A 24,972-nucleotide genomic window follows, 5' to 3' on the forward strand; every position below is an offset into this window, starting at 1 on the left:
GGGGGCGGCCCCGGACGGGGCGGGACGTCGAAGCGGGGCAGGGCGGAGCGTGTGCGGGGCCTCGGCCGGCGGCGGCGGCGGCGGATGGCGGAGCCGTGGCGGGGAGCGGAGCCGCTGTGGCGGACGCCGCCGGAGCGCCTGGCCCCGCCGCACGTTTACCGTATGGCGGGGGCGTTGGGGGCCGAGTTGCGCCGACTTTCCTGCCGCTTCGGGTCCGAGGCCGTGGCCGGGTTGGTGCCGCCCGTCGTGCGGCTGTTGGAGCTGCTGGAGGCGCTGGTGGCCCCGGTGGGAACCGAGGGGGAGGCGCCGGCACAGCCGGGCGGGCGGCAGGACGCGGAGGTGAGCGGGGTGGCGAGGAGCGGGGGGGCTCGTCCGATCCCTTTTCCTTCGGGGGTTCCCTACGGGGTGCCACCGACCCGCGCTTGTCCTCGCAGGAGTCCCCGTGGGGATGGTTCTGACCCGGTGGTCCTCGTCCCCCCTGGGACAGCTCTGACCCGGCGGTCCCTGTCCCCCCGGGGGTGGCTTTGACCCGGTGGTCCCCATCCCCTGGGGACGGCTCTGACCCGGCTGTCCCGGCCCCACCGGGATGGCTCTGACCCGGCTGTCCCCATCCCCCGTGGGACAGCCCTGACCCAGCTGTCCCCATCCTCTGGGACGGCTCTCACCCCGCTGTCCCCATCCCCCAGAACCCGGAGCAGAGGCTGTGGGAGGCCGAGCACCGGGAGCGAGCCCTACGCAGCCGCCTGGCCCACCTGGAGGAGCAGAACCGACAGCTCCTGGGACAGCTTGCGGAGAGCCAGTCCCAGGAAGGTGAGTGTCCCGGCGGATTCGGGGTCCCTTGCCACCATGGGATGTTCCCATGGGGGATGGTGGGCTGGGTGCAGGTCTGAACCTACTTTCCGTGCTGCCCAGCCTTGGACACCTGTCCTACCAAGGAGTCGCAGGGACCCAAAACCCCCCAGAGCACCCCCCAAGCCCCCAGGAGGGTTGTGGGGGCAGACACAGGGTGCAGACCGCTGTTGGCAGCACAAGGATGAGTTGGGCACAGCCTAAAGCCCTCGGCTCCCCTCTTTCCAGAAGCTTTGCAGAAGCATCAAGAAAAACCCAGTAGGGTTGTGGGGTCAGGGGAGTCCTGGGGGTCTCTCATGCCTGTTCCCCCTGTGTCTGGGCTCAGACAGCACGGCGCGGAAGGAGCGGGAGGTGATGCTGCGGCTGAAGGAGGTGGTGGACAAGCAGAGGGATGAGCTTCGTGCCCAGGCCCACGAGATCGTCTGCAAGAGCCGAGACACGGAGGCGGTGAGCGTGTGGGAGCTCGCGGGTGTGGTGTGCGAAGGGCCTGGGGACCTGCTTTCATGTCACCTCCCCCTGGGGCTGTCGTCGCGGCTGGTGAGCCTGCTGGGGCGGATGATTTTCCCGTGGCCCTGGATCGGGGCCCAGAGCCGCTGCTGTGCCTCACTCTCGGCTCCCCTGGGCCCTCCAGCTGCAGGAGCAACTGCATCGCTTCATGGCCATGAACGAGGACCTGCGTCACAAGGTGGCCGTGGTGCAGGCTCAGCTCAAGAGCGCGCTGGAGAAGAAGTCGGACCTGGAGGCCGCGATGCTGCAAACCCAGAGGGAAACGAGCAGGAGGAGCAGGACCAGTGAGATCCAGCGGCCAAAGCCCAGCCTGGTGAGTCGGAACCCGTGGCCCTGCTGCTACAGGGCATCGCTAACACCGACCCAACCTTCCTGGCCCTGTAGGGGCTTCTGGCACACCCGGACCTACCAGCTGCCAGCAGGACATAGCTGCTCAATTAAGCCTTGCTGCTGAAAATTGAACAGTGTGGACAGTAAGGATAGTACCTTGTCCTTAAAAATTGGTAGGGGTGGAGGCAGGAGCGAGTGAGGCGACATGATGGGAGGAAAAGCCGAGTGGGACTCGGAGGATGAGGAGGGTTTGCCACGTGTGGCGATGGGCGGCAGATGCTGGCTGAGCCGGGGAGCCACTGTGGTCCATGGAGGGCTGTAGCAGCTGCAGATTAGCAAACTCATTCCCAAGACTTCCATCTCTGCCTGCACGTGGCACCCAGCCTTGAGCGGGGGCTTCGGCGTCTCTGCTTGCCTGCTGACTCTCTTTCCGTCCCCCCAGGAAGGAGCACCGTCGCCCACAGAGGAGCCGCAGCACCAGGATGCGGGCAGGAGCCCTACTCACTGCTGCTTCTCCAAGGAAGAGCTGCAGCAGATCCTGCAAGAGCGGAACGAGCTCAAGACCAACCTGTTCCTGGTGCAGGAGGAGCTGGCCTATTACCAGCGGTGAGTCCTGCTGCGGTGGCGTGGGGCAGCAAGCTGGGTCCCTCCCGTCCCTGCAGCCATCCGTGGCCCATCAGAGGTTGCTCCTGGCGCAGTGGGGGGAGATTTCTTCGCCAAGCTCTCGGTTAACCAGCTGGCTGCTTTTTGCCAGGGAGCTGCTGAACGAAGAGAGAGTTCCCAGCTTCTTCTTGGATGCAATGAAGTCAACTATCAAAAGACAGAGAAAAAAAATCAGAGCCAAAATGCTGGGAACAACAGAGGAGTCGGCGAGCAGGTGAGTCCGGCTGGCCGTGGCGAACAAGGAGCTTCCCGTGCAGGGTGGATGCCGGCTGGCAGGCTCCGGTGTTGCCGTGTGGTGTGACGCCCTGGAAGGGAACTCCTCCAGGCCAAGAGCTGCCTCCTCCCTGCCTCCCTCCAGAGATCAAAGGTTTCATGTCTGCAGTTGATGTCTTGCTCTGGCTTAGCCCTGGGAGCACCGCAGGGGCTGAGCTCTTTGCTGCAACTCGCACGTCCCTGTCACCAGTCACGCATGGCCTGGCCAAATGCCGCTTGTCCCTGCGTGGATGTGGCAAAAGAGAGGCGAGGTGGTGGCGCTGGAACCACCGCACAAGGCAGACTGGTCCCTGCACTGTATGGTTGAAGGTGACAGTAGAGACATTCCCTGGAGGCTCTGCGAGATGTTTGTGGGCAGCGTTGGCTCCAACAGACTTCTTATGATGGGGAGGGGAGGACCCTGCTGGGCACCAGCCCCAGCTCTGCACATCTGCCGGTGGTGGGGGGCGAAGCCCGCGCTAAAGCTGCTGTATGACGTGGGGGGAGCTGGATCTCACTGGCTTTTGGGGGCTTTAATAAAGGTCTGAAGGGGGCTGAGCTCTTCTGTGCTACTGAAACCTGCTGCTTGCTTTGTGTTGGGGTCTCTGCTGGCAGCAGGAGGGTCTGGGGGTGTCGAGTCCTGCCTGCTCGCCTCCCTGCGCGGTGAGGATAGCCGCTGCTGTATGAATGCTGCCCCGCAGTCATCTCGTGATCCCCGCTTCCCTACGAGGCCCGGCTGTCACCCACCTTGGTGCCAGGATGCCGCCCGCCGCGGCCCCAAGCTGCAGCCGGTGGTGCTGATCATCAGGCTGTTCCCCCAGAAAAGCGCGTGCTTGCCACATGGGGTGAGATGCCTAAAGACTTTACAGCAGGTTGTGGCTTCTGTTGTGGCAACCGGGGACATGCCATCTGCTGACCAGGCACCAGGGGTTTGAAGCTGGTGTCTGAAGAGCTTTGTGGCTTGAGATCACGGAGCCGGGAGGGGCTGGGCTTGCCATGAAACGCAGCTGTACCTGGGACACGAGCATCGCTGTGGCTTTGCGGCAGGTCACAGCCTGCCGGTGCTTTGCGGCATGGTGGCTCCAGTCCACGTGCCCCTGGCTCTGTGGCCACCTCCGCACGTGTGGCTCTGCAGGTGACACCCCTCGGCTCTGGCGGGAGCCCCGGGGTGACTCCGGCACTCGCTGCTGCGGTGAGCCCGTGACTCAGCGCAGGTTTTCCCCCCCGCTTCTTTGTGCTGCAGTGACGAAGATGAGGGCTCCTGGCTCCCAGCCCACGGCACAGACTGCGTGGATGCTCAGCCTCCTGATTCCAAAATTAGGAGCTTGTAAGTTTGCTCCTGTGCTCGGGTGCTGGTGGGGACAGGCGGCTCTGCCGGCAGAGAGGAGGTTTGGGGTTCGGCTGTGGACCCAGCGCCTGCTGAGCTCGGTGCCTGCCCTGCAGGGTATGATGGGGACAGAGCCGGGCTGTCTGCCGCAGGGCTGGCAGGGATGCTGCCAAAGGGGGAGTCGCTTAGTTTGGGGGGGGATCTGCCTTGTCCGGGGCAGGGGCAAGTGCAGGGCAAGCCTTGCTGCTGCCCCTGGGGTGCCGCACGCTCCCAGGTACTCGCAGCCGGGCTACGTCCTGCCGCCACCACTGCTAAACACAGAGGGAGGTTGGGATCTGGCTGCTTCCCTGGGAAGGCTCTTCTCCCCCACGGCCGTTATCTGTTCTCTCTGCAGTTTTGGGCTGTGGTATCAGGGCAGCAGCAAAGACCCCTCCACATCCAGCTGCTCCGGAGCCTGGGAAATCATCGACTCGCTGGACACGCAGCTGGAGCTGGAGGGAGAGAGCGAGCCGGCGGCCGGCTCCCCCGACAGAGCCGTGCAGCCCCTCTGACCCCACCTGAAAGGGGGCCGGATCTGGCCTTGCAGCAGCGCTTCCCGGCTCTTCTTTTTCTGGTGTCTTCGAGAGCGGCACGGCAGCCCTGCCTGCTTCCCCGTGCCGTGGTGACGGCGAAGCCACAGCGTGGGCAGCCTTCCTGCAAACCCGCTGGGACACTCAGCCGTGGGGTGCCAGCCTGGCACAGGGCAGCTCGGCACCTCCGGGGATCACTGCCCGTCGGCCACCCTTTCGTTGCACCCACGGCTTAACTACGGGATCCCGCGCAGCCGTGTCCCTGCTCCCCACTTCTCCATGCTTGCAGCTCAGCACGGTGGGGGGTCTGCACCCTCTTCCCACTGCCGCACCCCAAAAGGGCTCTTGAAATCTGCTGGTGGCTCTTTCCACCAAACGCCTCCGCTCACGGCCCAGGATCCCATTGCCCAATCCTGCCCTGTGGGGGTATTTCACTTCACCCCTTTCTGTTCATACCTCCCCTCATCCCTGCAATGTGAAAGTCAAGTTGGGGTGCCCGAGCCGGCCGGCTGCGCACTGTCCCGGTATCACCGCACGGCTGGGAGGGGCTGAGCACGCTGCACCGGGTGTCCGGGTGCTCCGGTGTCTGGGAACAGTCGGGATCGGCACCGCCAGTGCCACTCCTGCACTTTTCAGGCGTGGGGTGAATCAGTTTTGTACTGGGACCTCTTCCTGCTACTACTGGGAACTGGAAGACTGGAACAATCCTTGTGTTCACAGGGGCGAGTCGGTCCTCTTGGGTTAGGTACTTTCTAGCTCTAGAAGCGGAGTCAGAAATAAATCAGTGTCTCGTTTCTTCTCCGAGGTACCCGCTGCAGCCTCCGCTCTCTCCTTGCTTGGGAAGTACAGGGTGATGCTGCCGGGCTTCAGCTGTGGTTCTGCGCCGTAGCCGTCGCTTTTTCGTGTGCCGATGCAAAGGGCTGTGGCCGGCTGCGCTGTGCCAGACCCCGGAGCCCCTTTTGGGGGTCAGCTACGATGGGGAGCAGGGCTACGGGGGCTGCAGTGCTGGGCGCGATGGAGTTAAGTCCTGCGTGGTGGGGGGGGACAGCACGCTTCCAGCCCCGCCGGCCTTGGGTAGGAAAAAGGTGTTTCCTGTGCATCTGCTGACACAAAGCTCCTGGGGAGATGGCGAGGTGGGAGAGCAGCCAGCAGCTCGAAGGCCAGCGTGGGGCACGCCGTGTCCCCGCGGGGGATGTGGGGATCCCGCTTCTCGGTCCCTGCCAGGGGTCGGCAGCGCCGCGGGGCGGCTCACGGGGCTCTGGGCAGGGGGAGGCAGCGGACGCCTCGTGTGGGTTCTGGGGGGACGTTGGCTAAAACAGCTTTGGGAGCAACGGAGGGTGGCACAGGGGAGCGAGACGACCGCAGGTGAGATGTTCAGGCGGGCGCCAGGCCATGCATGGCTGCGCCGAGCCCCTGGATGCCCATTTCTGCTGTTAGGCTGGCAGCAAGGGCCAAAAATAGCCTGTGCGGTGGCATTCCCTGCCTCCCCCTCCCCGCCGCACCCCTGACGTCTGGATCGGGGCGCCTCCTCCCGCGTTTCCTCAGGAAGAAACCCAAGGCTGGCGGGAGGAAGAGGCCGCACCGCAGGAGGGACGGGACGGGACAGACGGGACAGACGGACGCCAGCGTGGGGCTGGGGAGCCGCCGGGACTTGGGCCCTCGTGCCCCGCCGGGATGGGGAGCGCCCGGCCCATTCTCTGCCTCCAGCTGTGGCTGTGGGTGCAGAGCTCTGCCCAGGAGCTCGACCCTGACGGCAGGAACGTCTGCAGGTAGGTGCCACGGGGGTCCCCGCTCGTGCCCTCCATCTCCTGGGGCCTCTCAGCAGCCCCAGGGGGTCATCATCCGTCCGTCCTTCCATGGACGGAGACCTGCAGCCCGGCATTGTATGGGTGCGGAGACTGGGGCGATGCTGGGGAGCGTGGTTGGGCATTTGGGGCATCAAATCCCTTCTCCGGGGGTTATTTCTCATGCACCCTCCCCGCGCGCAGGGCAACAGGGGGAAGTGGGAGCATCGGCAAAACTTTAGTCGTGCACCGGGTAGGAAACATACGTGTGGCAAAACCCAAAGGGCTTTTGGAGCTTCGCTTTGCTGCTGCATCGCCTCTCCCGTTGGCCTCGCCATCAACGGCAGCGCCTTTCGGCATCTTCGCTTCGGTGCCTTTGCTCTGGGTCGCTGGCGAAGCTTTGAGCTGGTCCCAGAGCGTCGGGGACCCGGCACGGGCTCCGTAGCGGCAGAGCCGGGCAGGCCTGCCCCACCGCCCAGCCCCGTCACCCGCTCGGGCTTCAACCTCTTAAATTTCCTTCTATTTTGCTGGTTTCCTTCCGGAGCAACGCCCCCGGGGCCGCGCCGCCTCCCCACCCGCCGGGCCCAGCCAGGGCAAGCGCCCGCATTCGCTTCGCCTTAGCCGAAGCCGCGTGCCAACCCACGCCGGTCCCGGTACCCCTCGCCCCGGTTGACAGCCCCCGGGTCTCTCCCGTAGGCTCCCCGCCGGCCCGGTGTGCTGCCCCGGCTGGAAGCAGGACGGGCGGGAGTGCACAGCCGGTGAGTGATGGATGGTGACGAAGCCCAAAGTTTGGTCCCTGGACTTGGCCGGATGGCTCCTGCGCGGTGCTGGGTTTTGGGGAGGTGGGGACAGCCCTACAGCTCTCCCCGAGAGGCGGCGGTGGGGTGCTGCACCGTGGGGACCCCCAAACACCCACCGAGGAAGCTGCTAATAGGGATGCGGCTTGGCCGGAGGGATGGAGTGGGAAGCAGGATGATGGTTTCCCCAGGAATGTCGCCTTGGCAGGAGGTGGCTGGGTGGCCGGTGGTCCGGCAGAGGGGTATAAGACCGGGGTGGGGGGGGGGCCGTCGTGCGCTGACGTGCGTGCCCTGCCACCGACAGCGCTGTGCGAGGGGGAGGACGCCTGCGGGGCAGACGAAGTCTGCGTGAGACCCGGAGTTTGCCTCTGCAAACCCGGCTTCTTCGGAGCAGACTGCAGTTCCCGTAAGTATTTCCCCAGGGCTCAGCCCTCGCCATCCCCTTTGCCAGCCTGGATGCTCGGGGGGGCTGCCGGCCTTCCCCGTCACTCCTCATCCTCGCCATCTCCTTCCCTTCGCAGCCTGCCCCGAGCGGTACTGGGGTCCCGACTGCAAGCGGAGCTGCCCGTGCCACCCCAACGGGCGCTGCGACCCGGCGAGCGGGCACTGCACCTGCGACCCCAACCACTGGGGAGGGCTCTGCCAGTTCCCCTGCCAGTGCGGTCCCCACGGCCGCTGCGACCCCCTCACCGGCGCCTGCCGTTGCGAACCGGGCTGGTGGGCGCCCACCTGCAAGAAGCAATGCCAGTGCAACCCCGCCAGCTCCCACTGCGACCCGCTCACCGGCCACTGCCGCTGCCTGCTGGGCTGGTGGGGCAGGAGGTGCAGCTTCAAATGCTCCTGCAACCTCTCGCCCTGCGCCCAGGAGACGGGCAAGTGCGAATGCAAGGCTGGGTTTTGGGGGCCGGCGTGCCAGCGACGCTGCGATTGCTTGCACGGTTCCTGCAGCCCCCTCAGCGGGCACTGCAGCTGCAATCCTGGCTACCAGGGCAGGAGCTGCCGGGACCCCTGTCCGGCAGGGAAATACGGGTTTCAGTGTGCGCACAGGTGAGCTGGGGGCAGCAGGGGGGATCCAGCAGGTACCCAGGGGCTACAGCCAGACCTTGGGGGGGCAAAGTCATCATGGTTATCTCTGTCCTTTTCACTGGGCAGGGAGACCTATCCCGGGGGGGTTGAGCATCCCTGGTTGGATGCAGCATCGGTGTTGCCCCAAAAGAAACGTCCCGCTAATGCCAGCAGAAAGTGCTGGTGTCACCCTAAAATCGGGTCATCCTCGATACCGCTCCCCACAGCAATAAAACAGCATCTCTCCCTGCTTGCCTCCTGCCCTGTTGCCATTACAGAGCATTAAGCGTTAGAGGGTATTTCCCCGTGGCCCAACCTGATGCTGAACGCTGGTGTGGGGTGAAACCTGTGTTTTGGCAGGGCTGGGGGTGGGTGTCGAGGCCTCACCGCCCTTCTGCCCGTGCAGCTGCGGGAGCTGCAAGCGCAGCCAGCCCTGTTCACCCGTGGACGGCTTCTGCCTGGCCTGCCAGCCCGGCTGGAACGGGACCCTCTGCAAGGAACCCTGCGCGCCCGGCTTCCACGGCGAGGGCTGCCTCCAGCTGTGTCCCCGCTGCCGGCGTGGGGAGGTCTGTGACCCAGAGACGGGGTCCTGCCCGCACTGTGAACCTGGCTGGATGGGACCCAGGTACACCCGGGATCAGGCCACCGGTCCTCGCGGGGATGTCCCTGCTCTGGGGCGCAGCGGGCTGATGCTTCGCTCTCTGTCTCGGTAGCTGCAACAGCTCCTGCCCCGCAGGCACTTTCGGCGATGGATGCCAGCACCTCTGCCCCGAGTGCGTTGCGGGGAGCTGCGACCCCGTGTCAGGAGTTTGTATCTGCCAGGCAGGCTACTGGGGAGCCAGGTAATGCCAGGAGCGGGGCAGGGCTGGGGTCCCACTCTTCCCGGGGACATTTGCCTCCTTTCCTCTCTCTTCCAGCTGCAACGACACCTGTCCGGAAGGATATTATGGCGTGAACTGTTCCTCACCCTGCCAATGCTCCCGGGGGACCTGCCACCCTGTGCGGGGTCACTGCGTGTTGAGTAAGAGCAACCTCAAATTTACTCCTTAGCACTGGGCAAGGGACTGTAACATCCTTGCTGGGGAAGGTGCCGGATGGCTGCGATGCAGCCCGGTCCTACCTGGTGCCTCCTGGTCCCACCACGAGTTGCCAGCTCCTGCGCTTTCTGTCTGGGGCAGCTCTACGGGCTTGGCAGCCGCAGGACATGCTGGACTCAACCCATCTTCTTCTCGCAGGTTTTAAGGACCATGGGGCCCTTGCAGCCGCCATCCTTGTCCCTCTCCTGCTGCTGCTGCTCTGCATTGCCTGCTGTTGCTGTGGAGCCACCCCAGCAGATGCTAGAGACAGGTATTTTTTTTATATTTTGCAGCCTTCAATGCAAACCCCCGTCTCCCACGTCCCTTCACACCCATCTCCCCTGCGCAGGGCGGCCGTGCCGGATGATAGCGTGGTGGCCAGGATGAAGCACCACGTGCTGGGGGTGCTGGCGAACCTCAGTGCTATGATGCCTTGCTTTTCCCTGGGTGGCTACAAACTTCCCAAAGTCACAGGTGAAAAAGCAGAGCAACTGAGAGCCCTTCCCGTGTGTTACCCCCATCCCGTGCTCTCTGTATTGTTGCTGTCTGGGGGGAGCCTGCATCCCCCCTTGCCCCACTGCATGGCTCAGGGCAGGCATTGCTCTCCTGCCCCAAAGCACCCCAGGGTGCCCGAGCTCAGCTGGGTGTCTTTTCCTCCCCAGTTTCCCACCACGACGCAGAAATCCCCTTCAACCCCAGCTTTATCGAGCCGCCATCAGCTGCGTGGGTTTCAGACAGCTCCTTCTCTTCCTCCTTCGACACCGACAACGAGGGACCCGAGTACTCCGTCCCTCCCAGAGAAGGTGACGTCCACGGCTGTTCCTCCCTTCCCCAGACACCCGCAGTCCTTCTGGGCTGCCTGGGGTCAATCCTGCCCCATTATCAACCTTGGTCGTCCTAGGGATGGGTGCTGGGCAAAGGCAGCGTTTATTTTCATACCCTCGTTTTCTGTCTGCAAGGACACACCGGGGCTGTGCTTGGCCTCATGTGAAGGGACGTGCCCAGTGTGGGCAGTCCCATTTCACAACCTTTTCCCGGGGAAACGCTCCCAGGGACAATCCTGTTGCATCAGCCCCTGTCCCAATGTCCCCAGGCGTGTCCCTGGACAGGGTGGGAAGCTCCAACAGCCCTAACTCTCATGCCCTTCTCCCGCAGGCATCCCGCTGCTGGGGGGGGCCGAGCTGCAGGATGGAGCGTCCCCCCCCGGCGAGGTGCTCCCAGACCCGTCTGCCTTCGACTCCGAGGACGTCTCGCAGCCCTTTGCCATCCCTCGCACCTCCAGCATCGCCAGGGCTAAGCGGCCCTCCGTGTCCTTTGCCGAGGGGACGAAATTTGGGGCGGCGGAGACCCCCAGCCCTGGGCGGAAGCCCAAGACCACGTGGGGACCACCCAAGCTGTCCCCACCGCCGGGGGACACGGCAGCCGAGCCCCCCGCTGAACGACCAGCCAGCGATTGCTACGAGAACCCCGAGCCCCTCGGCAAGGGGGAGGAAAGCCACCGGCCATCGCCCCGGGCCACCCCGGGGGGACGCCGGCGGGTGGTCTCTGGCACCAGGCATGTGGCTCAGAGAGTGGAGGCGCTTGAAGCGGCTGCAAAATCCGGCAGCTGGGAGGCAAAGGGGAAGGAGCCCAATGTCACCACCATCTACATGATGGTGGGAACGGCTGGGCAGGACCCCAAGGCGGAGGGGGGTGGCGAGGGACCGGTCCAGGCTGTGCTCAAGCGGCTGGGCAGCTTGCAGAAAGGCAAGTGGGCTGCAAAGGAGGAGTCCAAGGTGAGGAGGAGCGTGGAGGCCATCCAGAAACCACCTCGCCGGGCCCTGGCGCAGTGGAGAGACTCAGTGAATAGCTGCAAGCAGAGGGAGAGCGTCGCGGGGGCTCCCGCTGAGCCATCCTCTAGCAAGCACCAGCATCTCCCTGGGAAGAGACAGTCCCTCCTTCTCGCATCTCCCTCGCCAAAAAGCACCGGGGCTCAGGATGGGGCCAGCGATGCTGTAGGTGCCACGGAGAGGGGCAAAAGCCCCGAGTTAGTCCTCAGCGTCGAAACGAAGGGACAGGCTGCCCCGGAGGAAGAGCCGAAATACGAGAATGTGATCAGCGGCGGTGCCGATTCATCCCCCGGCTCCGCCAAGGAGCTGCCAGCCGCCCCTGCGGCCACCTGAGTCCCCACCGCCTGGGCTGGGGCAGCGGGAGCCCAGGAGGTCCCTCCGACCCCAGCGTGGGGGGAGCAGAGGTCCCCCTCTGAGCTGTGAACCGGAGAAGCCTTGAGCCTTCCCATTGATCCCCTTTCCTCCGTGCCGCGTTGCTGGCGCGGACCCTCGCTGGCCGGCACAGCCGGTGGGACGGGTGATGCTGAGAGCGGCAGCGGTGGCAGCCCCACGGGCTTATGGTGCTTCAGGGTTGTTTTCTGCTCCCTCCCACCCTTTGTGCCCCATTTTTTTGTGTTTGCCGCGGCCTGGAGGGACAGCGATGCTCTGGATGCAGTGGTGGGACCTTCTGGTCCCTGTTGGCACCAGGCTTGGGGATACGCGTCCTCCTCGTAAAAGGGACTGGGGCTGCTGGGGGCTCTTCTGGGAAACGCACAGGCAAAAAACAGTTTCACCCCATTGGTTTTCGCTGTCCTAGCTCTGGTAACGCTGCTCGGAGCCTTTTGCTGTAAAGGTGCTTCTCGCTGGAGGGAATTATTTTGTGGAGCTGGGCTGGGGAGAGGTGATGGGCTGTCACAAGCAGCTTCAGCGAAAATTAATTTTAGCTGCTTAACTCAAAGGGTATCCAGGTCTGCAGGGGTTTATCTGTGTGGCTCTGGCTTTTGTGGCAGGCTCTGGCTGCCTTCGTTTCTACGTACATGCACAGCACATGAAAAGGCTCGTGGCACAGCACGGGATTTATCGACGGCCTTTTAAACTCCACGCAATACCAAGCCGCAATTGTGCAAGAGCAAACGTGGCAGCTGGGCTGTGACCATCAACCTGTGCACCTGGCTCTGTGCTGGCCTTGATAAGGATGAAAGCTGCACAGAAAATGGCATTTCTGCAGGTGCCCTAAGCTCCTGCCATCTCCCAAACCTCATTCCTGCTGCAGCAACGTGTCACCGTGGGTGGCTGAGATGTGGTGAAGGTGCTGCAGCATCTCCAGCACAGCCAGAGAACCTCGGGCAGCATGGGCGAGGCGCGCACGAGGGCTTTGCTGCCCGTGCAAGGCGGTCGAGAAGCCAAAGAAGACTTGGACCATGAACTGGTTTTAGATGTATCTAAGTGGTAGAAGTTTCTTGTATATTTTTCTGTTATTTTGCGTGGCATGGAGATCTCTGAATGAAAATTAAATGTTACCAAAGCCCTTCAGGAGCTGGGCTTCCCAGCCACCCTCTGAATCAAAGACACGGCCAGAAATATTCTCCAAAGTGTGGAAACTGTCAGCAGCCTTAGGCTTTCAGTTTGGGGTTTTTTTTAATGTTCTGGTTCTGTTGAATTCTGAACTCTCACTTAAGGAGCTGAGCCCAGAGCAGTGCCGGGGACCGGAGGACGGAGGGAACAGGAGTGGGCTGTGAGTGTGGGAACAACTACGTTGCAGGCTGCATCTCACGCGTCACGTGTGGAGCCCCATGGGAATCCTTCTTGTGGTCTGGCACTGCTGAGTTGGGGTTTAGGGTTTGGGGTGTTTTGGAAAACGGAGAGGGTTTTGCCTTTTCCCTTCTGCTTTCGCATGTGCTTCTCTGCAGCGCAAGGCACTGAATCCCCACGGTCCCACATGGGTGAGGCTTCCAGTTTTGCAGACAGCATGCAGCACCCTTTCCTGCAGTGGTATCACCTACTGCCCTGATTATAACACCAAATATTCTGGTATACAAATAAAAATGCTCATCCTGGCAAGACTTGAGCAGCAGCCTGGTCAGACCTCTGTTCTGCCCAGGCTAGTTTTTGTTTTGTCACTATTTTGTTACGGTGGCAGAGTCAGTCCCACATTTTATTTATAAGCAGCCATTTTTTCCTAATTGGTTGGATATTTTCAGCCCGTCAGCTGAGCAGCGTTGTGCCAGAAGCGAACGTCACGTGAGCTGGTTCGCCGTGGGTACAGCACGTAAATAGCTGACAGCAACCTGACAGCCTCCCCTGACGTTGAAACAAGCATCCAGCTTTGAGAAAGCGCTGCTGCCGCGGCGAGGACCTTTCGCGTTCACGGGCTGAGCTGCGAGGCAGGATGTTTCCTCTGCTTGAAGATGAAACATCTTCACCTTGTCTGGGGCGGCGCAGGGAAAACAAGCGGTGGCTTTTCAGCGCGTGGCTGCCCACGCACGCGCCTGCAGCGTGGTCGCGCCGGTGTCTTCTTGTTAGGGATGCTTCGGTCCGGCTTTAATTCTGGAAGCGGGAGGTCCGCAAGCCAGAGCTGGTGGGTGAGGGAGGGGTTAATGTCTTCCCGCGTTGGATCTCTGACTTGCGGAATCCCGCTGCTGCAGTGGTTTGAAGCCAGTCGGTGGGAAGCTGTTCCCGTGTGCGGGTCCCGTCTGGAAGCAAAGAGGCGTCCGTCCTCTCTGCCGGGGCAGCTCTTGGCCTCGCAGAGGTAGGAACAGAGGTTCAGGCTGTCCCCCCACGGCCACAGGGGTCTGTCCCCCGTTGCCACAGCCTTGTCATCTCCTTTCCAAAACTGCCCGGGCTCTATCTTTGAAGAAGACCACAACCCTAGTGGCTCCGTCCGAGCCTGCTGAGAACCTGCCTGGGTGGCCGGGCAGGAGCTGTCACCTCCCTTCCAGCCTAAACTCATTCCTGGCCAGTTTCTATAAATGTGTCTTTGTGCCAGCGCTGTTCTTCAGCTTTGCTTTATTTTTTTTCTCTCCGTGACGTTTATTTAGTCCCCGGGTGTATTTATAGATGGCAGCAGATCACCTGATAGCTTCTTTTCTCCTTCTAGGATAGGAAAACCAAGCTCCCCCCCATGCTCTCGCTGTAGCAAGGGGTTCCCGTGTCCCCAGCCAGCCCCCGAGCCCTCCTCGTGCTCTTTCCCGTCACAGTTCATGTTTCTTGGACACAACAACCAGGTCTGGGTGCTGAGGTCTCCCCGGGGCCTCGTGCTGTCTCAGCCTTCTTCTACCCCTGCTAAAAATACAGCGCCGACCCCGGCTGCCTTATTTGCTTCAGACTTTTTCTTTGCTTGTTTGTTTGCCATCACTTAAGTCCACTTTCCAGCTGTTGCAACGTTTGACCCTTCTCCCACAGCCAAGGCCGAGGAGTCTCCTCTTCCCACCCGCCGCTTTCTCAGGGATGCAGCCGTGGGTGCGCGTCCGTCTGTCCGGGCCCTCAGTTTTCCGCCGAGCGACTCAGAGACGTTTACCTGCCCTAAGCACTATTTTCATCTCCTTTGGCCGAGAAAAAAAAATCCCTTATAGCGATTTCCAGGGATATAGGGCCACCTCCTCCGGCCCGGGACCTCGCCGATGAGCGATGGCTTTATGGCGGGACTCGAAATCCCGCAGAGGAACGCGCCGAAAAAGGATTTAATGCAAAAAAAAAAAAAAAAGAGGGCAGAGCTCAGCTGAGCTCGGATGCAAAGCCGCTCTCGGGGTTTGCGATGGTTTTGCTTTTATTTTAGGAGACGGCTGACTCTGCTCGTGGGCCAGGGGTGTCTCGAGGGCTCGTTGCCCCCGTGCCCGGCCGCACCGTGAAGGCGATCAGCCCCGGGGGCCGTCGGTTGAGTGCCCTGCTCCCAGAATGGCCCTTTTTAACGGGAAACCGGCTTCTCCGCTCCCTCCTCGGGTGGGAGAGCTGGGATTCTCAGGACGGATCGCGTAGCGGGATTGAGGGCTAAGGCGGGTGCTGTTACCGAAACGGCTCCGTCTGCTCGGCCGGGACCGGACGAGCAAAAACCGTTCGGTGGGGAGCGCGGGTGTGCGGCCCTCCCGCCCGGGGCCGGCGGAAACCGGCAGCAGCCGGCATCGACCCCCCCCGCGGGGAATTTCCCGCTGTCCCTGCGGGGACGGGCCGGGAGGTGGAGCGGGGGGGGGGGGGTAGTACGTGTGTTACCGGGGGGGCGCGCGGCCCCGCTCATGCCCCGGTGGCGGCGGCGGCGGCGGGCGCGCTCTCATTGGCTGGAGCTACGACCAATCAGCGGCGGCTCCTGTTTGCTCCGGAGGACGGATAAAAACCCCGGGTGGGACCGTGGCGGCGCGGAGTGGGGGGTGCGGCGGAGGGTGAGTGGGGGGGGACGGTGGGGTGCCATGAGGGATGAGGGGGTGTTTAGGGGGGCTGAGGGTTTGCGTGGGATGCGGGAGTGGGGTTTGGGGGGCGGGGCTTTGCGTGGGGTGGGGGGGAAGAGCGGGGTGAGGTTTGCGTGGGGTGGAAGAGCGGGGTGAGGTTTGTATCGGAGGGGGGTAGCGGGGTGCGTGGGAGGGGGGTTGTGGAGAGGGGGGGTGCGTTGGGGTGTATTGGGAGGTCGGGGGGGGTGCATGGGGGGGATTCGTGCGTGGGAGTGGCGTGCGGTGGAGGAAGGGGAGGGGGGTGATGGGGGGGAGCCGGGTGCATGGGGGCGATTTGCGGGTGGGGAGCGGGGTGCGTGGGGGGGGGTGGTCGGGGAAGGAGAGAGCGGGATGCAGCAGGGCTGTTTGGGGAGAGCTGGGCGCGTGGGGGATTTGGTGAGGGGAGCGCAGCGTGCGTGGGGGGGGTCGTGGGTGGGGAGCGGGGTGTTTTGGGGGAGAATGGGGTGCATGGCGGGGGGGTGACTGGTAGGGGAGAGAGCGGGCTGCGCCTCTCGCCACGGAGAGGATCTGTGTGCTGAGGAAGGACGCGTGGGGCTGGGGAGGGGGCCTGCAGGGATGAGGAAGAGGAGGCGGTGGAGGAGGAAATGCGTCGTGGGCTGCGGTGGGTGGGTGTGCGTGGAGGGGCACGGCTGCAGGCTGGCTTCCTGGGGCAGGGGTCTCTGTACCGGCTTCTGTGGCTGGAGGGGTGGCCCTGTCCTCCTGGCACCCTTGCAGGGAGGTGGGCCAGGCCCCCCCCCCCCCAAACCAACCCAGGGCTGGGGCCTCTGCCCTGTGGAAAACCCAGAGAAACTGTCTTGGGCCGCGGTGTGTACCCAGCTGATTTCCCCATAGCGCCTGACCGGGGCGTGCTGTGGGCTGGGAGAAGGCTCCGCTTGTCTAAAATGGCCACCTGCCTTATGAGCCAGGGTTGGCCCCGGTGCTGAGCACCTCAGGGCTCCCCGGAGCAGCCCTTCGGCCAGCCAGCTCTGCTCCTGGATCTGCTGCTTGCTCTCCTGGGCCCCAGGGACTGGGACAGGCAGAGCTGGAGACAGTTAATCAGGCCGCAGCATCTGTGGGGCGGCCCGGGGATGCCAGCGTGCTGAGGTGGAGCAGCGCGTGCCACGGGCTGTCCCGGCCGGTGCACCTGGCTCTCTGCACAGCGAGGATGGGGCAGGATGTGGCCCACCTCGTCTCCCAGCTGGATGCTCCGGCAGTTAGCAAAAAGTGTTCCTCGATGAGCCATCTGTGGTATAAACTGCAGATGTAGGACCCGCGGCACATATAGGAGCCACGCTCACCTTCCAGAGCAGATCCGTTCTTCTCCCGTGTGGGGCAGAGCAGACCTGGTGGGTCACTAAAGCCACTGTTAGGGCCGTGGGGCTGCCTCCCCGGTCCCAGCCTCTGCCTGCAAGCAGCCACGAGGTTGGGGTGTTGGCCGAAGCCCCCCGTTCTGGCACATGTTTCCTCGCCGTCTTACAAGTGGGCCACCTGCCTCGTACAGGTGATGGGGGAGCGGGCTCCAGGCAGTTGATATTTGCTGCGTTTTCATACCTGTTGCTCGGGAAGTGGAACAGAGTCCTTGAACGCTCCTCTGTCGCGTGGTGTGTGCGCTGGAGGGGCTGTTCCAAGGGCACCTGTGCTCCCCCATCCCTCCAGGTTACTTGGCAAGCTGGTACCTGCAAAAACGGGTTTTACACCTGAGTGCCTTGCATTCAGCAGGCGGGTTTGCTTGCGTTCCAGTAGAGAGATCTCTTAAGCCATGCGTTTTTGCACTCTCTGAGCAGCACGTGCTGTGTCTGTGGACTCGCTGGATGTTGTTCTGATCCCTGCAGGTTGACACTCTGAACGAGGCCATCTTCCCACGCAGCAATGGCACCCACGCTTGCTACCGCCCATCGCCGGCGCTGGTGGATGGCATTCACAGCCATCATTGAGAACCTGCTCTTCTCTGCTGTCCTGCTGGGCTGGGGGTCCCTCCTCATCATGCTGAAGGCAGAAGGGTTTTATTCCTACCTGTGCCACGAGTCAGGTAAGGATGCTCTGGAGGCTTGCGTGAATAAGTTGCTGCTGAGGTTTGCTGGTGTGGTTCCCTGTCTTAAGGTGGTGTGGAACTGGCTAGAGTAGGGCTGAGCTCCAGGCCAGTCCTGGGGTAGAAGGAAGGGATGTGCACACCTTTCCAAAACCGATGGCATCCTTGTGGTGGTGTAGTGTGCCTGTAGTTGTGGTCGCTTTGCAGAGCGATTGGAAAAGAAGCCTTAAAGATTGGGTAAAGCTTTTCTTGACAGCCATTTCCACTTGGCCATGAATTTTTCCTCTGCGTGGTGGCCTGGCTGATCTCTGCAAGGGAAGGCCCGATGCGTTCTCAAAGATGACAATTTGTGGGGAGGGTGTCCTGAGTTTGTAGGAGGAAACTACAGGCACCCTTTCCTTAGTGGCAGGAGAGAAAAGAGCGTGGGTGACTATAAGGTTAGAGGAGTCTAGTGCTGCTGTTGAGGACAAGTTGCAGATGCAACTTGTAGCGTTGTAAATGCTATTGTAAATGCTACTGACGTTTTGTTCCTCTTCCTCGTCAGACACGCAGGATGTGCTCAAATGAGGCTGTGTCTCTATGAGGGCTCGAGATCTACCTTCTGGCCCAGCCAGAGGAAGCAGCTGGCCATGTTGCAGACACAGCCTTGCAGGGAAGGAGGCAATCTTGTGGAGTGGGAAGGATAACCCTGGGAAAAACAAGGTGTAGGTGGACATATATCCCCAGCCTAGGCATGGAGAGAATTTTGGTCTGGGGAGTCCCACAGTGTGGTAGGGTGGACAGTGGGGTTAAAGGAACCTAAGGGTAAAGGTGTGGTATGGATTTGGAAAGCTGGTTTAGCGACAGAAGGTTTGCACGTGCTCAGAGAAGGGAATAGCAGAGTGAAGAGAAGCAGGAGCTAGGTGTTTGGGCTCTGTCCAGCGATGTGTGATGGTGGATGAGATGAGAAGGTGGATCAGCCCATTCAGGGCTGGGGAGCATGGGGATGGAGGAGGAAGCAGTAGGGGAAGAAAGGAGCTGGAAATAAGTGCATGAACCCTCAGTGGGTAATGGCTGAGAATAGTGGGGGAATTCTGAAATGTGGGGAAACAAAGTCCAAGCAAAAAGTGACTGTGAATAGTTGCGATGATACTTTATTTTTTCCTCTCATTCATCAGCTGCTTGTTACGGTCTTTTCTTCTGCTTTGGGTGCCTGTGGGTGGCTGCCTCAGTCCTGTGCAGCCTGAGTTGGTACACCTGGCAAACATGTATGTGTTTGCGTCTTCTACCAGCTGTAGCTCGGCTGCTTTATCTCCATCCTGTGCTCTGCTTGAGGTGCGATGCTTCCAAGTGTGTCTGTGTCACTTGGGTCTCCGGTAGTGCTCCAGACTGTGTGAAGGAGAGTCCCCAGCAGCTGGGGACCATTTAGGACTTCTCTTCAAGGTTGCTCTGTTCTCATCAAGCCATGGTGACTTTGTCACAGGCCTGTGTAAGGAATCTCATTAAACCTATCGGGTGGAGGCTTTCTGCCACTGAGATAAAGCATGAGAGTTGATAAGCAAATGCTGACTGTCTCTGAAAGCAGCCATTTTCCTATCTGCTTCCTGAGATGTGTCCTGCTGACAAGAGCCTGGCTTCACTTGGGGCCCACCTCCTACTCTTTGCTTTGATTGCTTTCAATTCATCCGCCTTTGCCCCAAATCAGCGAGATTCACCTTGGCTTCTCACCCATGTTTGCCAGTCTGTGGTTTTTCTGGCTCTCCCCATGGGAGTGCCGGTGCCACAGACCGCAGGGAAGCTGCAAATGTTTGGACTGTGGTGAAATTGCTGCCCTGGGGGCAATTTCTTCCTCCCAGAGACCAACCTGTGCCCTGAGGCAAGAGAACTTAATCCCTGAAAAGAAATTTATGTAGTCAAATGTTCTCATTGTCCTCAAATACCTGGCCATCACTGCTGAACTCAGTGATGGCTTGTGATGAGCATGGAGGACCAGTTATGCTGGTTTCCTAGGTCATCCATGTTTACTCATTTTCCTTTCTCTGTTTTTGTCCTCATTGTAATAATCTCAGTGATTTGGTAGGGAAGAGTCCTAGCTCCAAGTGTGGGGAGAGCAGACTCCCTTGCAGCTGCCTTGCAGTGCTCACTGAATGACCGGCACCAAGCTGAGTTTGACCTTTGCTGGGATTAGGATGACCCAGTGGTTGCCTTTCTCAGCATAACCTATTGAATCCTGCAGCCTTAGTGGGTACTTGGCTGGAAGGTTGGTGCAAACAAATTATAACTGTAGCCTTTGGGCACTTGTTCCTAATGCTGCTGTGTGCATGTAAGTATTACAAAAAAAAGACTTTTACTAATGAGCCAAAGGTTCTTGGCAGGGCTTTTCGTTTGTCAGCAAAAGCTCTTGCACTTTGTGATGCCTTCCAATGAAAGAGAAAACTAGACCTTGTCCCTTCTGCAGGCTCTTCTCTGAAGGTAGCAGCAGCTGCCCAGAAAGTGACTGCAATTCATGAGGGGCTCCTTGTCTTCCTGTTGAATCCCCTCCCCTTTCCCTGCTTGCCCTTCCTTTCTGGTATTGGTTTTTACTCTGCCACCGTGCAAACATGTGGGGTCCGCTGGACTCAACTCGGTTGCATGAGGGTGGAGATGGACACCTAGAAAAAAATCCACATCAAAATAACAAATATTTTCAACACAGTTGTGCAACAGGGTTTGAGTGGGGGGTTGTACCTGTTCTGGGTGGCAGGTTTGGCCACATCCTGAGAGGTATGTTTGAAATTTGCTGACAAGGAGTCTGGTGGTGGCACTTTGTTCCCATTTGAATTTTACTACACTACTATTTGGCCTTTAACCAACTGAAGCAGCATCTTTTATTCTGTGCAAGTGCTGATTCTGCAGTCTTTATCAGGATTCAGGCCTTATCGGCTGTTGGGGAACTTGATCTGTTCAGGGTCTAGTGTTGCTGTGATGTTACTGGGATTAGGAAGCTTGAGGCTTGGGTCCGAGATGCTTAAAAAACCAAACTTGAACATGCTTAAACTGTTCACAAAGAGCAGAGATAAGGAGCTAGTTGGACAGAGGGCCTTCCTCTAAGACAGGGCTGCAGAAAACCAAAGGGATGATATGCTAATTCACTTACGGCAGGTTAATGCGCCTTAACACAGGCATAGGGGGAAGGTGCTGCCTTACAACCCTTTGCTCTTATTTATTAGGGGTCTGTGGTGGGGAACTTGCAGTCTGAAGGTCCCTTCTAAGCTGGTAAGATGTGATGATGGCTTGTGGAAAGGCTGCACACGTGACCCTGTAAACAGGAAAAGAGTAAATGTGGTAAAAGTTAAATTTCTACAGGAAACATGCTGTGTTGATTAGCAGCTGTTGGTAGTATCAGAGAGCTGCATGGGAAGGTGCTGGCCCAGGGCAGAAGTGCTGCAAAATGAGCAGCTGGGGAGAGAATGGGAGTTTAACTGGAGACTGTGCCTCTGTTATATGAGGCTTTCAGCTGGGTCCCCAGAGGGGGGGTCCTGGAAGTGCAAGTGGATGGACTGGCAGAGAGGGGAAGCCCAAATAAATTGCCTTTGCAGTGGTATAAAGCAAGAACATCTCCTCCCAGTTCCCAGAAGTATGACACCATCCTGAAAAGAGAAAACATGTTCTTATGTGGGCAGACTGCAGATCAGTTGTTTGCACATGTCTTTCACTGTTGGTTTTTTTTTTTTTAAACCAATGCTCCCAGACTCTTTGGCCCTGATTTCTTTTTTTCCTGTCCCCCGCCTTTTTATGAAAGAAAAAAAAAAAAAAAAGAGGAAAGTGAGGCTGAGCAGGCTGTGTACCACAGAGCTATTGCCAGGGTGGCTGGGGTGTCTTGCCTGCTTGGCTCAGTCTGATCCATGAAACAAGATGAAAGGAAACCTCCTCTCTGCGGTCTCAGATGGCAATCACTCTTGAAAAAGCCAGACTCATTCCTCTGGTAACGTGGTGTGTGCCTGGGATTTGAAGAGGTCAGCAAAGAGTAGTTAATGATTGACCCTCTCATGAAACCTACAGCACTTAATTTGGGAGAAAGGATGACTTTAAATGTTCCAGTAACAGCCTGAACAAACCCCAGCGATGAGCTTGACATAAATGATTACTGAGCCAGCCTTCCTCTCACCTAAGCTGTCATTCTTTAAATAGTAACTTGAACTACTAATTGGGCAGTAGAAATCCTGCTGCTTGTAGGGGGAGTGCTGTAAAAATAAGCAGTAAGTTCTTGTAATTGCTGATAAAGACTTGCAGCTTCTTCTAGCTTGACAGTGAGACAGCGGTGAGCATACATGGACAGAGCCTGTGCTGCTGGCTTACCCAGGTGGCACTCCCGTGCGTCAGACCTGGCATGCTTGCATGCAGGTAGACTTGGCAGGAGAATCTGGGGAGGGCACCACTGTCAGCCCAGAGACAGCCCTTCCCCAAAGCACTGTTGCAGATGGAGCCAGCCACGTAGGAGACTTTCCCCAGCAGTGTGGCATGGACTGATCTGGAACAGGATCTGAGCTGTGATTGAGGGAAACGGCTGTTTGCTGTAACCAGGTGCATTAGGTAGGTGAGTAGTTAGGCAGGTTCTCTGCCCATTAATCTCCTCCTAGCTGCATGTCATATGCTGCCACTTGCTTTCCTGTGCTGGTGACCTGCTGGCACATGAATCTGTGCTCCCCAATGAGACAGCTCTTGGCTGGACCTTGTGCATGCTGCACACACCTGCAGCCCCTCTGAAATGTTCTATTTGTGGAGGTGGCTCAAAGGATCAGAGGATGTCAGGGTGCCAAGAGCTGCTTGATTCATTTCCATTACGCCTCAGTGGATCTTCTCTTGTTGCTCAGGGGCTGCTTCTATTTTCACAAACAATTTGTATTTCCACATAGTGCTGTTGCCTGGCCCCTCCTTGGAGCTGGGGTTGAGCAGCTGTAAACAAGGTGGTTGGTACAAGCAGGGACTGAAGCTTGGTGCCCTGTTCCCAGCCTTCCTGGCTGCAGCAAGTCTTCAGAGAGGGCCAAGTTTCCTTGCTGTTTCTGAGCTGTGTCCTCTTTGCCTCCTGGTGTTGTGGCTCATCGTGCATGCCGTCGGAGGGTCTGCTAGCAGGGGTATGCTGTGGGAGCTCCTTGGGGTCACGTTGCAACTGTACACATCAGTACATTAACAGTAATTCGTCTATTCTGGCTTGAAATGCTCAATACTTCTGTTTTGAGATCTCTTCGTGGGGAGGGTTGACAGGGTCTTTTAACGCGTGCAGCCAGAAGTTACAAGGTCACTGCACTGTCCATGTCCCTCCACCCTTCTTCCACTCCACAGCTGAGCTATCTCTACAGAGTGCTGACACAGGGAAACCACTACTACTTTGTCACTCTTCTCCCTTCCCACCCGCCCACCCCCCCCTTGTTTTCCTGAGTTTAACCTCTCGCCTACATCTGTTTCCTATGAATGTATCTTTGTGGAGAGCCCAAAAAGCCTTGATGCTGTGGGTGAAGCTGTGTGCCTGTGCCTGCCTCATGGAGATGCTGTCAGAAGTCAGTGTTTAAGGTCTTGGGCCACACCAAGAGGAGATTGTGAGGGAAGGATAGATGAAAAAGATTGAGAAGTAGTGTGAAAACTGCAGAGAGCCTCCCAAGTGTGTCCAGGACTGACTTCTAAGGATGTGACTTGGGAGCCTCAAGCTGGAGTGCTGTCCTCCTGCAGAAGGGATGCTGATGGGACATGTGGTCTTTTGGGGATATCGCTGTTGCTTACTCTGGCTATCTGTGACTAGCAGGGCAAGAGAAGGGACAGATTAAGTTATCCGTCAAGAGCACATGGCAGAGGGAAGGAACAAACAGTCATCACTGCTCACAGGTGGTTTAAGGCCATCTTAGTAAAGGTGTTTTTGAGAGCAATGTAAATGGAGAGCAATGCTGTGCACCTTCCCTGGAGTGCTGCAAGGGGACAGAGGAAGGTTTGCAGGCAGCTCATAAGCCTCAGATATCAGCATCTGAATTCCTGCTAATACCTGATGTCTGGAAGTTGGAGCGTGATTTGTTTGCAATGGACACAAAGCTGGGAGGGTTGTTTTGGCCAGCTAGGATAACCAGGGTGAAACCTGTAACTGTAATGGTGCTGAGGCTTGGGTAGAAGGGAAGGAGTTGCAAGACGGGGCTGTGTGATCTCCAGAGATGCAGAGAGGGCAAGAGCGGCCAAGGGGATCTCCTCCACAAGCCACACTAAGCAGTGAATGTGAAGTCACTTGTATGTGAGGGATTCCTGCTAATTAACTAACTAACCAGGGCTCACTGGGAATCTCTAGTCTTGCTTCATGCAGATGGTTATGTGCGTGACTTCTCTATTCCTCCTTTAATATTGAACTTTGTCAGATCAATTATTAAATATGGAGGAGAGCATTTTTTGTCACTGGCTTGCAGCAGCAGTAAGAAAGCAAGTGCTGCGTCATACCAGCAAAGGTTACTTCTAAGTCAGATAAGCATTGGGAGGGGGAGTGGTGGAGTGTGCTAGAGCTCTGGGTTAATGAAAGTCTAAAGGCACACGTGCTCGCTTGAGGAGTTGTAAGCCACCTTAGGACAGGCTTGTAACAGGAGCAGGGTTGACATAAGACAATAATACTGCTGCTGCAAAGAAAAGGGAACTTCTTTTTTATTTTTTAAACTGTCCTGTTTGTGTCTCTTACACAACGTGGGCTCTGTTCAGCGTGGGAGTTTGCGTGCGGAGTTCCTCATGTAGGGGCAAGAACAGAAAGCTGGAGATATAATTGACCTGTATGGCCAAAACCCACTTGGAAAGAATAGAAAATGCTAATTACGGGGCAGAAGTTAAACATACATCAATCCTTTAACAAATCGAGAAGGCAGGTGAGCTGCCAGCCTTCCTGGGAACGGAGTAGTTAAATCCAGGAAGGATTTTTCAGAGCCAGGGTAGTCGGGAAGCAGGGTGGCTACTCCAAAGCCATTCCTCATCCCAATGCCCGTAGTGAGGGTAGGAAGCTTTTTGTCTGAGCACGCTGTTGCTCTGTGCCAGGCCTTGTCAGCCCAGTGTCTGGACCTGAAATAACTGATTTGGCTGTAGTTATTGCTCCCAGTTTAGTTAGGGAAAAGATCTGTGAGAACATGCCAGTTGTAGATTAGGAGGACCTTATTTTTGTATTAGTGCTTAAGGGTCTGCTGGGTTTAGTCCCCTGTAATTGCCAGGCCCTTGCTGTATAGTTGTTTTCATAAAGTAATGAATCTCTGTCCCTAGGTTGTTACCCTGCTGCTGCTTGGGATACTTGTCCCCTGGGCACCTGCGCATCCTTTTCCTGCTCCCAGCTGAGCTCATCAGGTTGCCCTTGTCCTTCTGCTGCTCTTCTTTCCCTTCTCCATTTCTCACTGATTATAATAAAAAATAGAGTGTGGAGGGTGTATGCCCAGTGTGTTGTGGCACCCTGTGTGCGGGGTTTTCTCTTCCCTCCTTCCTGCAATGCTGCAAGCCTCATCCTAACACACTGTAATGATGATCCTCTATCATC

At 58.7% G+C, this 24,972-nt stretch overlaps 3 protein-coding genes across 6 annotated transcripts in view; all 3 read left to right on the forward strand.

The window, feature by feature from the left end:
* The first annotated feature begins 10 nt into the window (after positions 1-10).
* Positions 11-5,301, forward strand: RILP (Rab interacting lysosomal protein). 3 transcript variants are annotated; one of them, XM_069791283.1, is made up of 8 exons: positions 11-339; positions 687-810; positions 1,175-1,296; positions 1,481-1,669; positions 2,129-2,292; positions 2,441-2,563; positions 3,845-3,928; positions 4,323-5,301. In XM_069791283.1, exons 1-8 carry the CDS (start codon positions 85-87, stop codon positions 4,477-4,479), a joined length of 1,218 nt encoding a protein of 405 aa, XP_069647384.1. In that variant the 5' UTR covers positions 11-84; the 3' UTR covers positions 4,480-5,301. The 3 variants fall into 3 exon arrangements, with proteins under 3 accessions (XP_069647384.1, XP_069647385.1, XP_069647386.1); XM_069791284.1 differs by having other exon boundaries at positions 1,487-1,669; XM_069791285.1 differs by lacking the exons at positions 3,845-3,928; positions 4,323-5,301 and adding an exon at positions 2,708-3,838.
* A 190-nt stretch (positions 5,302-5,491) lies between these two features.
* Positions 5,492-14,012, forward strand: SCARF1 (scavenger receptor class F member 1). Its single transcript, XM_069791281.1, has 11 exons — positions 5,492-6,266; positions 6,978-7,039; positions 7,383-7,484; positions 7,600-8,125; positions 8,550-8,768; positions 8,857-8,985; positions 9,061-9,164; positions 9,379-9,490; positions 9,569-9,693; positions 9,882-10,022; positions 10,375-14,012. Exons 1-11 carry the CDS (start codon positions 6,172-6,174, stop codon positions 11,379-11,381), a joined length of 2,622 nt encoding a protein of 873 aa, XP_069647382.1. The 5' UTR covers positions 5,492-6,171; the 3' UTR covers positions 11,382-14,012.
* A 1,307-nt stretch (positions 14,013-15,319) lies between these two features.
* SLC43A2 (solute carrier family 43 member 2) overlaps positions 15,320-24,972 on the forward strand; it is a 34,602-nt gene continuing 24,949 nt past the window's right edge. For both annotated transcript variants that reach the window (XR_011326073.1, XM_069791286.1), the window contains exons 1-2: positions 15,320-15,400; positions 17,278-17,474. Coding sequence is in view for 1 of the 2 variants with exons in the window: in XM_069791286.1 (XP_069647387.1) it covers positions 17,315-17,474 (160 nt within the window). In the remaining variant the exon portion in view is untranslated. The remainder of the gene's footprint in view (positions 15,401-17,277; positions 17,475-24,972) is intronic.

Source organism: Haliaeetus albicilla, chromosome 9 (genome assembly GCF_947461875.1).
Source record: "Haliaeetus albicilla chromosome 9, bHalAlb1.1, whole genome shotgun sequence".
Taxonomy (NCBI): Eukaryota; Metazoa; Chordata; class Aves; order Accipitriformes; family Accipitridae; genus Haliaeetus; species Haliaeetus albicilla.

What these genes read in the sequence shown, in the direction of transcription:
- RILP (XM_069791283.1), top strand. Translation starts at nt 85, where the DNA reads ATGGCGGAGCCGTGGCGGGGAGCGGAGCCGCTGTGGCGGACGCCGCCG. An exon ending in AGAGCCGAGACACGGAGGCG is followed by an intron (nt 1,297 to 1,480) that starts GTGAGCGTGTGG and finishes TGGGCCCTCCAG; the next exon opens with CTGCAGGAGCAACTGCATCG. An exon ending in AGCGGCCAAAGCCCAGCCTG is followed by an intron (nt 1,670 to 2,128) that starts GTGAGTCGGAAC and finishes CCGTCCCCCCAG; the next exon opens with GAAGGAGCACCGTCGCCCAC.
- SCARF1 (XM_069791281.1), top strand. Translation starts at nt 6,172, where the DNA reads ATGGGGAGCGCCCGGCCCATTCTCTGCCTCCAGCTGTGGCTGTGGGTG. An exon ending in CGGAGCAGACTGCAGTTCCC is followed by an intron (nt 7,485 to 7,599) that starts GTAAGTATTTCC and finishes TTCCCTTCGCAG; the next exon opens with CCTGCCCCGAGCGGTACTGG. An exon ending in CAAACTTCCCAAAGTCACAG is followed by an intron (nt 9,694 to 9,881) that starts GTGAAAAAGCAG and finishes TTTCCTCCCCAG; the next exon opens with TTTCCCACCACGACGCAGAA.